The 13802-nt window shown below is 40.5% G+C and overlaps 1 protein-coding gene across 1 annotated transcript in view; it reads left to right on the top strand.

The window, feature by feature from the left end:
• The window catches only part of LOC150083312 (lachesin-like), a 271161-nt gene that overhangs the window by 138430 nt on the left and 118929 nt on the right, over positions 1–13802 (top strand). Inside the window, exon 3 of the mRNA XM_090377171.1 lies at positions 12124–12331. Coding sequence (XP_090233297.1) covers positions 12124–12331 — 208 coding nt within the window. The remainder of the gene's footprint in view (positions 1–12123; positions 12332–13802) is intronic.

The raw sequence follows: 13802 nt of genomic DNA, 5'->3' as shown, positions 1-13802 counted from the left end.
GAGTTTCGGAATGACAGACTCCAACACATGAATGTAAAATAAAACAATGTTTATTAACATATCATACAGAAATTAGCAATAGTGTTTGGTCAAACTATATTTGGCTGGTGACTTGTTAATTCATTAACCTTTATATGTGTAAATATCTTGTTCAAACTCAATTGTTTCATCATCAGATATTCTACTCTAATACACATTATTATTCATTATGACATGGTGTCTCTTCATGTTCTTTACAGGGACTTCAATAGGTCGTGTCATACCCTTTACATAGATTCTTCCCACTCTTCTTATGAACAGTCTGTATAATAAACCAACAACTACCAGCCAATGAACTGGCTCACAAAAACCTTCAGAGTTCGTGTCTCAATTTGTAAAAAAAAATTGCATTTATTCAATTAGACACCCTTTCTGCAATCAGGTCAACAGGAAATATTAATCAATTCAATTTAACATTACCCTTCTGAACAGTTAATCCTCTATACCTTTATAATATCACTTATTAATTAGCCCCTACTTAAATCAGAAATACTCCCCACAAATCAACTCATAATAAATTGAAATTTCAACCTTCAATTTCATACATATTATAAAAACCTTTCCCAACATTAAACAATTCTCAGTTAACTATCATACCCTCTCCTTCCAGCAAGCATTTATATGAGGAGCTTCACTTCAAATTATAGGCTGCGTCCGTCTTAAATACATTACCCCTTTATTCATATATTCATTACTTAAATATACACATTTTTCTCCTAAAGCCCTCTCCTTAATAAATTAAGTACACCTATTTCGGTAAACTCTAGCACTTACGTGTTTGGCCTGGAACTTCCCTCTCTGCTCGGCTTCCTTTCATATCGGTCATTCAGGTACTGGAATGCGGGGGCGCTCATTTGGGGATCTCGGTGATTTATGGTGTTTCCCTACCGGGTACTGCACGGCTGGAATCAATCAGTGTTGCATACTTTTTACAGGTCAGCATTTCTTCTTCCGTGGATAGAGGGGTTTTTTAGTAGGTCAATGGTTCGACCACTCATTCGACTGGCTTTGCCTATATAATTCTCAGGGTGTGATTCTTCCTCACTACGGCTTCCATGTTTACAGGTGAACATTCCTACTGGCTGTCGGGATATGCAGAATTTCTATCACTGCTTCCATCTATCTCAGGTCTGCAGCTATCACCCAAATTAGACTACTGCTCTGCTTAGTATCGTTCTCCAACTCCTTCAATTCATTCTCCAGACCGCTCCGTGAACTTCTTCAGCCTCCTCCGAAAACTTCTTCCGAATCTCACGAAAACTTTTCCCGAATGCCACGAACTTCTTCAGAATCTCCCTCTCAAAATTCCCTCTCCTTTCTTCCTGGCCAATAGGAGATCTGCACATCCCTTTTCCTGTGTTCTCATTTGTCTCCTCTCCTCTTCCGTGGGCGGGTCTTCTTTACTCTTTGTGCCCCAACTTCCGTGGACCTCGAACATACCAGAACAATCCAGAAAGAGAAGCGGAAGTTCAGGTCAACTGAGAAGCGTCACAGCTCCTCCCGTGGCCTCACGCGCGCACACCTGGTGACGGCGCCCACCTCTCAGCGTTTCACCGTGAAATCTTTAAAAGGGGCCAGCTTAAGCACTCTTGGCCCTTACTATGGTGCATCTGCCTCTGTCTTAATGGGGATTTGTCATGGTATATTACTTTCACTGACTCGTCAAAGAACTTCTATACAAACAAGCTACTACTACACAAGGAGTGACTGGAAGGTATTTTTGAATTCCAGTGCTATTTAACTCATGTTGTTTTCACCAGAAAACCACTATTCGTATTACAGTTAAATTCTCATAATATTTAACCATTTTTATTAATTAATGTAAGGACGGGTCCTTACAGTCTCCACCAAGACCATCAGGCGATCATTAGCCGCAATAGGTTATGGGAGCCGCCGCCCCACCAGAGTCCCATTGCTAACACCACGACACAGGACTCTACACCTCAACTGGGGCGAAAGAACATCGGCAATGTACCTTGAATGATTGGAGACGGGTCTCCTGGTCCGATGAGTCCCGTTTCCAGTTATTTTGAACGGACGGGAGGATGCGTATCTGGCGGAAACCGCACGAAGCTGTGTACCCAACATGTCAATAAGGAACTGTTCAGGAAGGTGGACGGTCGGTAATGGTCTGGGGCAGGTTCAACTGGCACACTTTGGGACCTGTGGTACGCCTAGACGCATCACTGAACGATCCAGGTTGTGGCCATCTGCATCCCTTCATGGTCATCGTGCACCCACAGGGCAATCGATTTTTCCAGAAGGACAATGCTCCTCCCCACAGAGCCGTGGTGACTAGAACATGGTTTGAAGACTTTCCCAGCATGGAATGGCCTCCCCATTCACTGGACATGAACCCTGTGGAGCATCTTTGGGATGCTGTTGAAAGGTCCGTTCGAGCTTTGGATCCTCCACCTAAGAATGCGATTGAATTATAGACAGCGGTGCAGCAAGCGTTGAACCCTTTCGTGAAGTAGGGGGACTCAATGCCTCACCGTGTGGCTGTCTTTATCCGGGTGAAAGGTGGGCTTGCCCGTTATTAGGTAGATGTCCTATGATTGCTGTTCACACAGTGAAATGTTGTGTGAATATTTTATGTTCACACATAAAATGTTGAAACTATACTGAATTAAAAGCGTTAAAAACATAATGAAATAAAATCTACAACACAGGAGCTTTTGGCATCCGTACGTTGCATTTATCAACTGTTAACATTTGCATGGAGGCAGTGGGTATAAAACACATGGAGAATGGAAGGAAAGGAAAAGAGTAATTCCCCACTATCCCGAAGTTAGCATAAGCTCTGGTCACTCGTGAACCACTCGAAAAGAACGAAAGGAGGAATGGGGAAGAGAAAACCGAGGACGGTTTTCCTCCAACTTACTCAGCACTGCAGATTCAAAAGATGGGATGTACTCGCATACCACCATTTCTGTTCAAAGTGTGTCCAGTCCAACGTATTTCGGCGGATTCCAACCAGCGACGGATCTTGAAATCTCGTGCACTATATTCGAATATCATTTGGTTAGCGATCATGCCTCTCCTGAAAAAAATAGTGCATGGCTATCGCTGACCGGTCAAAACCAGCATTCTCAGTGGATGCAACGAGTTCTTCCAGACTATGGTTGGCTTCATCGATATAGCTTGCAGGAGTCTCCAAATGCTATACTACAAACCACTCCACTTCTTTGCATATCTGGTTAGGGGCTTTTTATATCGCAAGTGCTAAAGATAGACAGCATCTCGCATTTATCCCATAGGCACCTTAATCACTAAATTATCTCCAAAGATTTTTCAAATCAAACGACCGTTCTAGGACAACAAGCTAGAGAGACATTAGCAGGTTTAAACATCAAATATTGAAATACTAGATAGAGAAGATGAAATATGAAAAGAGAACGAAATATGAAAAGAGAAGGGCAAGTGAAATTTTAAGATCTTAAAACGATTCATTACTTTGTTCACTTATGATTTAAGACCGCTCTGTCAGAGAAATTGCGAAAATTACGCGTAGAATAACATCAGGAACTGCGAGAGGAACAACAGTCAACACCACGTCAAACGATTTGTTTTTGAACCTAAGTTAACAAACTTCATTGCAACAATATACAGATGTATAGGACTTAGGCTCAAATTTTGCCATTGCTCACCCACGTGTTCCAATGATGCTATACGATTATAGGGGTAGAAACTAGCCGCAAACATCTACAGGAGGAAACAGAGATAGAAGCTCGCTTCAAAGTTGAATTCCTGAGATCAGCTAAAAGACAAAAGAGTAATCTAACCAAAAAACATTCAGATTTTAAAAGACATACAGAATGACTAATATCGTAGTTGTCTCTGTAGATAAAGGACATGTTATGGTGGTTATGGACAGAGCCAAGTAAAACGAAATCGTTGAACACCATAGGGATAACTCAACAAAGTGATAACATAACTCTCACTGAATACATTAGGAGAAGGTAAATTCCTTTCTCAAAAGGTGGCATGCACAAATCAAAATAGATTTAAAAAAAAAAAAAAAAAAAAAAAAAAGTACTGGAGGTCACATGCTACAGGACTCCTGAAGATTCACAAAACCCCTGATTCCCTTACGTTCAATAATTTCTGGTATCGGCACCCCAACTGACAATCTAGCAAAGTATATCACTTAAAACACTTAATGGTCCACACTGAGTTTTTCCACAAATGTGCCCAAGAATTCATACGTTTAAAATAACGGCAAATGAGTGATAACCACATACCATATGATGTTTCAGGAGTTTTCTGAGCGGTGCAGACAGGCAGCAAGAGTAGCTCATAGGGTCTTGTCATTGATATACAGGAATTTTGCTAGTAGGGATAAGGAGATGATTATCCCTTTGTATAAGGCAATGGTCAGACCACACCTTGAGTACCGCGTTCAGTCTGGAAGCCTCATTTTAGAAAGGATGTAGAGTTGTTAGAACGAGTCCAGAGAAGGGCAACAAGACTGGCGAGGGGAACAAAGAGGTACTCTTACGAAGAAAGGGTAAAGTTCTATAAAACTGCAGCGTCTGGAGACTAGGCACCTGCAAGGCGATCAGAGTGAGGCGTATAAGGCCTTGAATGGATTGTGCAGCCTCAATGCTAATGGTATTCTGCCTCTTGCTCAGATTACAATACTCAGGGGGCATAGATTCAAACTGAGGAAAGCCAGTTGTAGAATAGATGTGTGGAAATTTGCCTTTAGCCAGCGGGTAGTTAATTGCTGGAACAAACTTCATCTCTTGTTGTGGAAGTTGATAACTTAAATAAATTCAAGGGAGAAGTGGACAAACTTTTGGAGCGAATGGATGGGTGAAATAGGTGTTTTTTTTTTTCTGATGCTTTATAAGCTTGCTTTCTTGCATCATATGCCTTTAATGCTAATACCAGTATTCCAATCAACCATACAAACTGTGTAAAACAACGTTTAAAAATCGAAGTTACCTTAATTAGAACAGCATTTACAATAACAGATATATGTGAAGACTTAATTTATGTTTAAAGAATTCTATTTTTATTTAAGACGTCATTTACAAGCAGATCTGTGGATTAGCTACGGCTTCACCAATTAGCCAACAAATTTCTAATTTAGTTATGGAAACTTTTGAATTTTATGTCCTTCCTAATTCTCCGTTCTCTATTATCCTATGGAAAAGATATACAGATGATATGTTCACCATTCTCTCCTGGAGGGACAAAACAGCACTTTCAGCTTATCTCAATGTATGTTCCAATTTTTTAAGATTTCAATAGAGAATGACCATGCTCTGCTCTTTCTTGATGTAATGATAAAGAGGGCAGGCTCTAGCTTAACAATTTCAGTATATCGTAAACCTATATGCGCGGACCAATATACTAATTACAGGTCATATCATGACCCCCTCACACCACGACAGAAAAATTCGTACACTCATGGATAGAGCATGGTCAAATTGTCAACCAGAAATAGAAATATCTTTTTGTAAATAGAAAGAAAGACAAAAACGGTCCTCCAGAGATGAGACTTTCCTAAAGAAAAATTAAATTACTGAGAGCTGTTTTTAATCCAGAAACATGAGAATGTCCCTTTTTCTCCAGCACAAAACCCTACGTCTGACTCGAACCGCGCTTCCGGTATGGCTCGTATTGCTTTCTACTCATGAGTATATTAGAATATCGCTAGAATCTTGCGCAGTTACAATATTAACACTGTGCAAGTTCCTGGTCAGAAACTAGAAATTATGCGCCTTCCTTTAAAAACTCCTATGTCTGTTTGTTATTTGGAGCATTAGCAACTAAGGCATATTGCTCCGGGATTCTTCCACTGCTTCTATTGGAATGAGCTACAGCCTGGAGTTCATACAGATTCCTGGAGATTTCAGGAACTGCTGAGAGTCATGAAACAAGTAAATACGTGGGTTGTGTTAGAGTAACTAAGAGTAAGAACAGGTGCATGTATGCTTGCATGAGCGCCAGTGTTGGGAGTGTAGTAGGTGAATTTGATGAATTTGAGGTGCTGGTCGGGGCATCAAGGGTGGATGTAGTGGGGATATCGGTACGTGGTGTCGCACAGATGTAGGGGGTACAGGATTGGAATTTGGAGAGTGCAGTGTGTGCCGAGGGGATGGACGGGTTGAGAGGGGAGGAGGGGTTATGCCATTGGTTGGGAGACACATGGAATCTAATGAGGTGCATCCAGTTGACGTGGACGGACGGTGCGGTGTTGAGTTGGTTTGGTGTGACATAGGCATTGGGAAGGCGGCAATGAGGGTGGGGTTTTGTTGTGGACCTGATGACTCTGATGATTGCGGTGGACAGATATACAGAGAGGTAGGGCTAGTGAATCGGAATGCCTTGTAAGGGGGAATTTTGCTATCCGGATATTGACTGGAACTTGTGGGTTGGTCACTCGCACACTGCCGGGGCTTTTGAGAGTTTGCGTTGTTGTTTTCTGCAGCACAATGTTCGGGAGCGACCAGCGGGACTAGTGCTCTTGATCTGGTTGTCAGCAGTGATTGTTCGTGCGTTGGGAGTTTGCAGATGGAGGAGCCACTGGGTGGCAGTGATAGCAGTGTGCCGGTTTGGGATTTGCTTGGGGATTTAACTGGTATCGGGGGTGGGGGGGAGGAGTTTTTGCATTCACGAAGGTGACTACAGTGGTCTCGGAAATTTTTTGAATTCTAAACAGTGGGACCGCTGTACAGAATTAAAAAACACAGTGGGACCAACTGATGATGTTGCCAACGGCGGATTCTGGGTGGTGGGCGTTGAATGAATTGATCTTGAAAGCGGCTGGGCTTTTCATGCCAATTAAGGAGTGCTGTTCTGGGTTTGGGCCCGGATGGATGTTGGATGAACTGTTGGGACTCGTGGAAGTGAAGGGGGTGCATGGGATGCATGTAGATTGTCGGGCGTCACGGGGGCCTAGGGTAGATGTAGGCTGTTCTGTGGGCGGGTCACTGGGGGGTTGGGGACGCGGGGGCATATTGTGAGAAATCTTTGGCAAAGAGGAACAGCACGGACTTTTTTGCTTATATGGGCTCTGGAGTGGGGGGTATGGGTCGGATTCCTCCACTTGATGTTGATAGTTTGACTGTGAGTGATCCTGCTCAGATGGCTGCCAGGCTGAATGAGTGTTTTGCTCATGCATTCACACATGAGTTGTTCAGGAGCGGAATGGCGGAGGTTTGTCGGGCTCTAGAGGGGATTTGAATAGTTTTGTTGTGGCTGAGAGTGGGGTGGAGGATAAATTGTTGAATTTATAGCTGGGGTGGATGAAATCTATCCTGTTGTATTGGGGAGGGCGGCAGAGAAAGTAGGCGGGCCCTTGGCCGTGGTTGTGAGGGCATCGTTGGACTCGGGGGAGGTCTCCGCGGACTGGAGGTGTGCGGGCGTCTCTGCGGTTCGCGGGGGGGGGTCGGAGGGTGATGCGAGTGGTTGCAGACCTGTTGGTCTGATTTCTGTTCCGGGGGGGAGTAGTGGAGTCGCCGGTTGGGGAGGCACTGCAGGATCATCTGGACGGGACTGCGGTGGTGGTGCGGACGCAGCATTGGTTTGTTGGGGGTAAGTCTTGTCTAACCAATATGACTAGTTCTTAAAGGAACTGGATGAAAGAATAATTTTGATATCATATGCAGTCCATTCCGGTTATTTGGAACACATCAGGAGTAGTGCATTTTGGCCTGATTAATCGGCTGCCCCAATTATCCGAAGTTTCACATAAATAGTTAAAAATACAATGTATTCCCCCCTTTACAATTGGTTCACTGTACAATCAAATTACATTACGACGAACTCAACATAGTAAAGTACCGTTCACTATACGATGTGGAGTAAGCGCCGCTCATTGTGATCACGTTTGTGAATTTAATTTTAATTCTATTAAACAGCTATTCTAATTAGCGAAAATAGGAGGAATATTATCCACAGGCTATAAAAAAAGATATATTAAGCACAAATTTACCCTTTATTACCTCACCAATTAAAAAATTACATGAAAATACGTAATAATCGGAATTAATACGTACCGTAATATGTACATACGAACTAGTTGACATTCCTGTTCACTGACATTTGTGGGTGGGGGTTAAAATTTAAAACCGTAAAAAGGTAAGCAATCAATAACAAAGAACACGGCACACACAAATTACAAGTAACACAATAAGTGCAAGTGAAAACGGAGTAACGAGTTGTTCATCATCGTCATCAGCCATTTTCAATCCACTGCAGGATGAAGGCCTCTCCAGCAACTTTGCAGTTCCTTCTGTTTTGAGCACTGGCCATCCATTTACTACCCACAAACTCATGAATTTCATCTATCCATCTCCGCCTTTGTCTTCCAGGTTTTCTTCTAGCTCCTCTTGGGTACCATTCTGTTATTTTCTTAGTCCATCTGTCATCATGTCTTCGAGCTATGTGTCCTGCCCAAGACCATTTTAGTTCTTTAGTTTTGATAAGAATGTCCTTTACTTGAGTTTGCTGCCTAATCCATGCGTTTCTCTTCTTATCTAACAGTCTGATTCCCAATATAGATTCGTTCCATTCTTCGTTGTGTAGTTCTCAGCTTCTCTTCCATTCTTTTGGTGAGTGCCCAAGTTTCACTTCCATAAGTCATGGGGGGGGGAGTATAGATTGGTTCATTATTTTACGTTTCAGACAAACTGGGATATTGCTCTTCAGTATGTGACTATATTTCCTGAATGCTATCCATCCAAAGTAACGAGTTAAAGCTTTACAAATAGTAATGAAGAGAAGATCTGAAAATTAATTTTTTTGTATGATTGGGGATTTCATGGAAGTATAAAACGCATTTCACCATAATGACCCACGGGATTCCAGCTGTCGGTGTTGTCCCGGATTCAGTAGGATCGGGTTTGCTGTCCGTTTGTGATGGATTTCACTGGCAGAAAGGCCCAATAGACAAACAGGTGACTGCTGGTGGTTTTTTTTATTGTTTTATGGTTGTGACTTCCAGAATTTCGACTGAACCACATGGTACCGTCGGAGACAATCGGAGGTAATCTCCAGTGCTGCGGTCTCCTGCCCCGATTAAACGGGATGTCCCAATTAAGCGAAGTAAACCCTGGCTATTTTCTCAATTGGTTTCTGTTTTTTAAGATTTGCCCCAATAAATGGCTGCCCTGATTAACCGGTTGCCCAAATAACCGGAATCCACCTTACTTGGATTTCAGGAAAGCTTTTGATACTGTTTCATTTGGAGTGCTAATATACAAATTGGAGAGGTATGGCATTAAGGGGAAGATGCTGCTATGGATAATGGGACGGTTGAGTGGGAAGTCAGAGAGTGTTAATCATTGGACACTGCCCTTCGTTGACAAATGCTATTAGTGGTGTCCCCCAGGGTGTGTAGTGTTGGGTGCATTGTTTTGTATATTTATCAATGATATTGACGAAGGTATATCAAGATTAATGCCGAAGTTTGCAGATGATACAAAGGTTGGCAGGGTTGCTAATGATAGTAGTGACAGTATGCTATTGCAATAGGATGTTGAAAAGTAGGACAGATGGGCTGAGAAGTGGTAACTGAAGACAACATTGACAAATGCAAAGCACTGCACATGGTAGCAGTAATCCCAGAGTAATGTACCAACTGTGCGGTGCTACACTCAGGGTAGTGAAGAATGAAAAACCTTTGAGTCCTTGTGCAGGCAGATAGTTTTTTTTGAGCAGTGCAAACAGTCTGCCAGAGCATGTCAGAGTATTGTCGATGCTACACAGGAATTTTGCTAGCAGGGATAAGAAAGTGATTATCCCTTTATATAAGGCATTGGTCAGGTCACACCTTGTGTATGGCATACAGGACTGGGGGCCCTCATTTTAGGAAGGGTGTAGTGCTGCTGGAACAAGTACAGACAAGGGGCTCACATCTGGTGAGTATGGGCTTGGCACACCCACAGTGCTGAGCTGGATATCTCATTCTTCTCTCTCTCTCTCTCTCTCTCTCTCTCTCTCTCTCTCTCTCTCTCTCTCTCGGTAATTTTTTTTTGGCTGGTGCAGCATAAGTCACAGGCTTCCTTGCACAATATGGCTAATAATAATAATTGAGATATGCGGTGGTCATTCCATGACCTTTCCGCATCCTCCGTATTTGGTGGTCAAGAGCTCGAACCTCGGTCTAATCAAGAAGCGTATGCTACGCACTGCTGCTCCTGCCCACCTGGCTACGGAGGCGCCACTCCTATGTCAGTCATACAAAGAAATGGGGTTATTTACAGTATACCATGTAAAGACAGCAATGCGAGCTATATCGGTGAAGCCATCCATCTGGAGGACCACGTTACATCCATTGAAAATGCAAAATACAGATGCCAAAAGTTCGTGTGTGTTAGATTTTATTTAATTATATTTTAACACAATATTTTATTGTCCATTTTAATCAAAGTTATTATATTTTATTTGTATACTTTAATAATAAATAAATATGAAAGCTGACTGGAGAAGTTAAAAATGTATCCAGTTCCATACTTCGAGGATTTTCGGTACATTATTATATTTGTAACTAAATTAATAACACATAAGCTGCAAAACTCCAACCTCCAAAAGGGCTGCTGTAGTACATTAAATACAGTCTGGTAATAATTATATTTATTAAACAGAGAAAAGGACACCGCCAAATTTAATATTCCCTACTTTAACATAAACATTAGGCTTGCGCATCTACGAAGCTGAACTCCATCCCTGGAAGACAGTACACTTCGCATTTTCTTCGCATATTTCTTTCATGCCCAGTTTGGTTGCCACTTCAAATGCTAGCCAAACTGAGCACGAGGGAGGGAGCAAAATGAGCTCTGGTTTCCAAGAGGACGGAAACCCAGCTGCTGTACAATATCAACGAAACTGCATATAGATTTGTCGATTCGGTATAACAAACAGTCTCCTATGAATTCTGGACAAAGACTGTATTTGAATAAACCTCCGCTGCTTTAGAGTGTATGATTCATCCATGAACAGCCGCTTTAAGTTTCAATCACTTTAAAATGGAAATTAATTTAATTACAGCACAACTGTCACGCGATATGAATTACTTCTCGAATTAGACCAGACATGTACTGGCAGGTCATCTTTAAATCTCCCGATAACACTACGTTTGGCTAATAACGGATTTGATTAGTCATTTTTTATCATTTGTATGTTTTAATATGTCCGAATGTTGGGCCCCTCTAAATGAATTCTCTCCTCTCATTCCAACTCAACTTCCGCCAGATTATCAGGATTAATTTATCCAGTATTCAACTGCACAGTAGAAAAGAAACATGCCAGCAATATTCCACGTCACGTTACAGCCATATCGTTAGTTGATGCTCGTTTACTTCCCAACATTACAGAACAGACATCTAATAATTTCTGCTGTGTGGAGGCAGCTCCATCTGCTTCTCACTCTCCCGGGCATGCAAATTAAAGATCTGCTCTGATAAACACAGCCATCACATGCAAAGAACTCTCATTTGGAGCCACCCCGAAAACAGGAAGAATGCCAGATGCCAACAAGAACGTGGAGGGAGGAGACTGCATGGGCAATAAACACCTTGTTTATCATGTGATAATCACTCATTTGTACATGACAGCTAATCTTAAGCGCATCATTATAGACTTCTTACAGATATTATCTGAGTTCAGACTTCGTTGCTTATTTGTGTGTTACAGAGCCCTAACAGCACTTTCTAAAGAGTAGAGAAAATTTCCACGGAACAAAGGAAAGAGATAAACTGAAAAACAAAATAGCATGTACACTTTTTGGTGGAGGTAGTTAGACACTGAGTGACTATCAGACAGTAGCATATGCATATTTTGTGGCATCTAGAAGATTTGAACCAGCAAACTCTACACTTTGACCACGCAGCCTTTTTCAGAATTTTTCAAAGCATCTTAACAATTCCCGTGGTATTTTTCAATTCAGAAAGGATTCTTTCAAGAAAATTAACGTAATATCCGAATAAAATATTTCTCTGTATTCTTTTAAATGTAATCATTATTGAAATCAATGCTTTTAGTATTTTAAACTCTTTAATAAAATTGCTTAATTAAATTAATATCCTGCTTATTAAATCATAAATAATATATATTACGTTATTTATTCAGGTGGCCTGGATACACGTTGACAAACAAACTTTACTGACAATTCACACCCACGTCATTACTAGAAATCAAAGGCTGAGTGTCTCCCAGCATGATTACCGCTCGTGGTTTCTTCAAATAAAGAACGTTCAACCCGATGACAGTGGATATTATATGTGCCAAATAAATACGCAACCAATGAAAAGTCAAGTTGGATATCTAGATGTTGTAGGTAAGGCTTCTTGCTTTGATCTTTAACAAAACAATTATCTTTATATTATAATTTCTTCTAATTCATGGTGAATTTTATCTCTTATTTTACTAATTCGGAATCAATTTCGACAAGGGTTTCTAAATAAACTGAAATCAGAATTACACGTCGCGCAGTTAAATAAATCTGCAATCACCAAGCAATTTATCCTTGAAAGGAAATGTTTCTAGTGAAAACCTTGATGTTAAGGATTTAGGCATTTTACTATTCATTAGGAACGATTCCTTATTTCTCAAAGAAACAGTACAGTGAAACAGATTAAGTTTTCAGCATGGATTTTAATGTGTTTATTTCTTCCAACGAAATTTGCTTTAGAACAATATAAACTATTGAAACTGAATTAAAGATATTTAATACCATTTTTAATTATGAAAGTTTAGTTTATTTGATATATTTTGTGAGGTTACAAGACTTAATTCATCAAATCGCCAAACATTCATATACTCGTACAAATGATGTCTCCAGGCTCGCTGTGGAATCCAATCTACAGTTCAACATCAAAGAGAAGAAAAGTGCTGGATATTTTATTAAAAAAATTCTTATCGCGTTAAATTAAGTCATTCTCCACTTTTCTGTGTCCACATTGAATCCAATCTCCATTTCAACTTCAAAGAAGATCTACAGCGAATGTCTGCGCATTTGATCAAAGTTTGTATATTTCCATACTTCACAAGATATTTCATAATCAAAAGTTGTGTTCAAGTGTATCCTTTAATTTTAGTAAAGCATACTCAACCACATGTGCCCTTCTCACAACTTATAAAATATTAATGATTTCTATAAATTTTATTTCTCGTTACTGAGACCGAAGTTTAAAGTATAAAAAAAAAGTGTTCAAGTTGAGTCTCGGTTACCATTTTTTACCATTACTGAATTAAAATGACCAAGAAGCACTTAAATTCTCAGCACCATCCAGCGGACAGCGATCTGTAATACTACATTATTTTGAAGGCCAATATCCTACTTATGGATGATCGATGCCTGTCCAAAGAACTTCTAGTTCGTTCAAATTATCCCCAATTCAAACATGTGGTCACGCCGATGACTTGAAACTCCATGGCGTTAAATGTATTTCTCCATTTCATTATCAAAAAGCAAGTTAATATTCACACGCTGTTTATAATGTTTCATAAATTTAAATGAGCTTTCGACTCTTTCTAGTCAGCTGGTATTCTCAAAAGAGTGAACATAACACGATTTCCCCAAAGGCCTGTTTTATTTTTTGTGATTATATAATAAACAAAACAGAACTAAGTATAATTAGATTTTCTTAAGCAACAATTTTTAGTTCTAACATGTGGAATTGTTCCACGGATGAAGTTTTGGAACAATTTTCTGAACAGTATAACAAATACGGCGTATGCTGATGATTTGTTAATTTTAGTTAATAAAAAAAATTCTTGAAAAATTGTGAATAAATAAATATATATTC

The sequence above is a fragment of the Mastigoproctus giganteus genome, chromosome 7, assembly GCF_048544385.1.
Source record: "Mastigoproctus giganteus isolate SK-2022 chromosome 7, ASM4854438v1, whole genome shotgun sequence".
NCBI classification, from domain to species: Eukaryota; Metazoa; Arthropoda; class Arachnida; order Uropygi; family Thelyphonidae; genus Mastigoproctus; species Mastigoproctus giganteus.
Note: the sequence above shows the minus strand (reverse complement) of the source record. Positions and strands in the feature narration are given on the sequence as shown.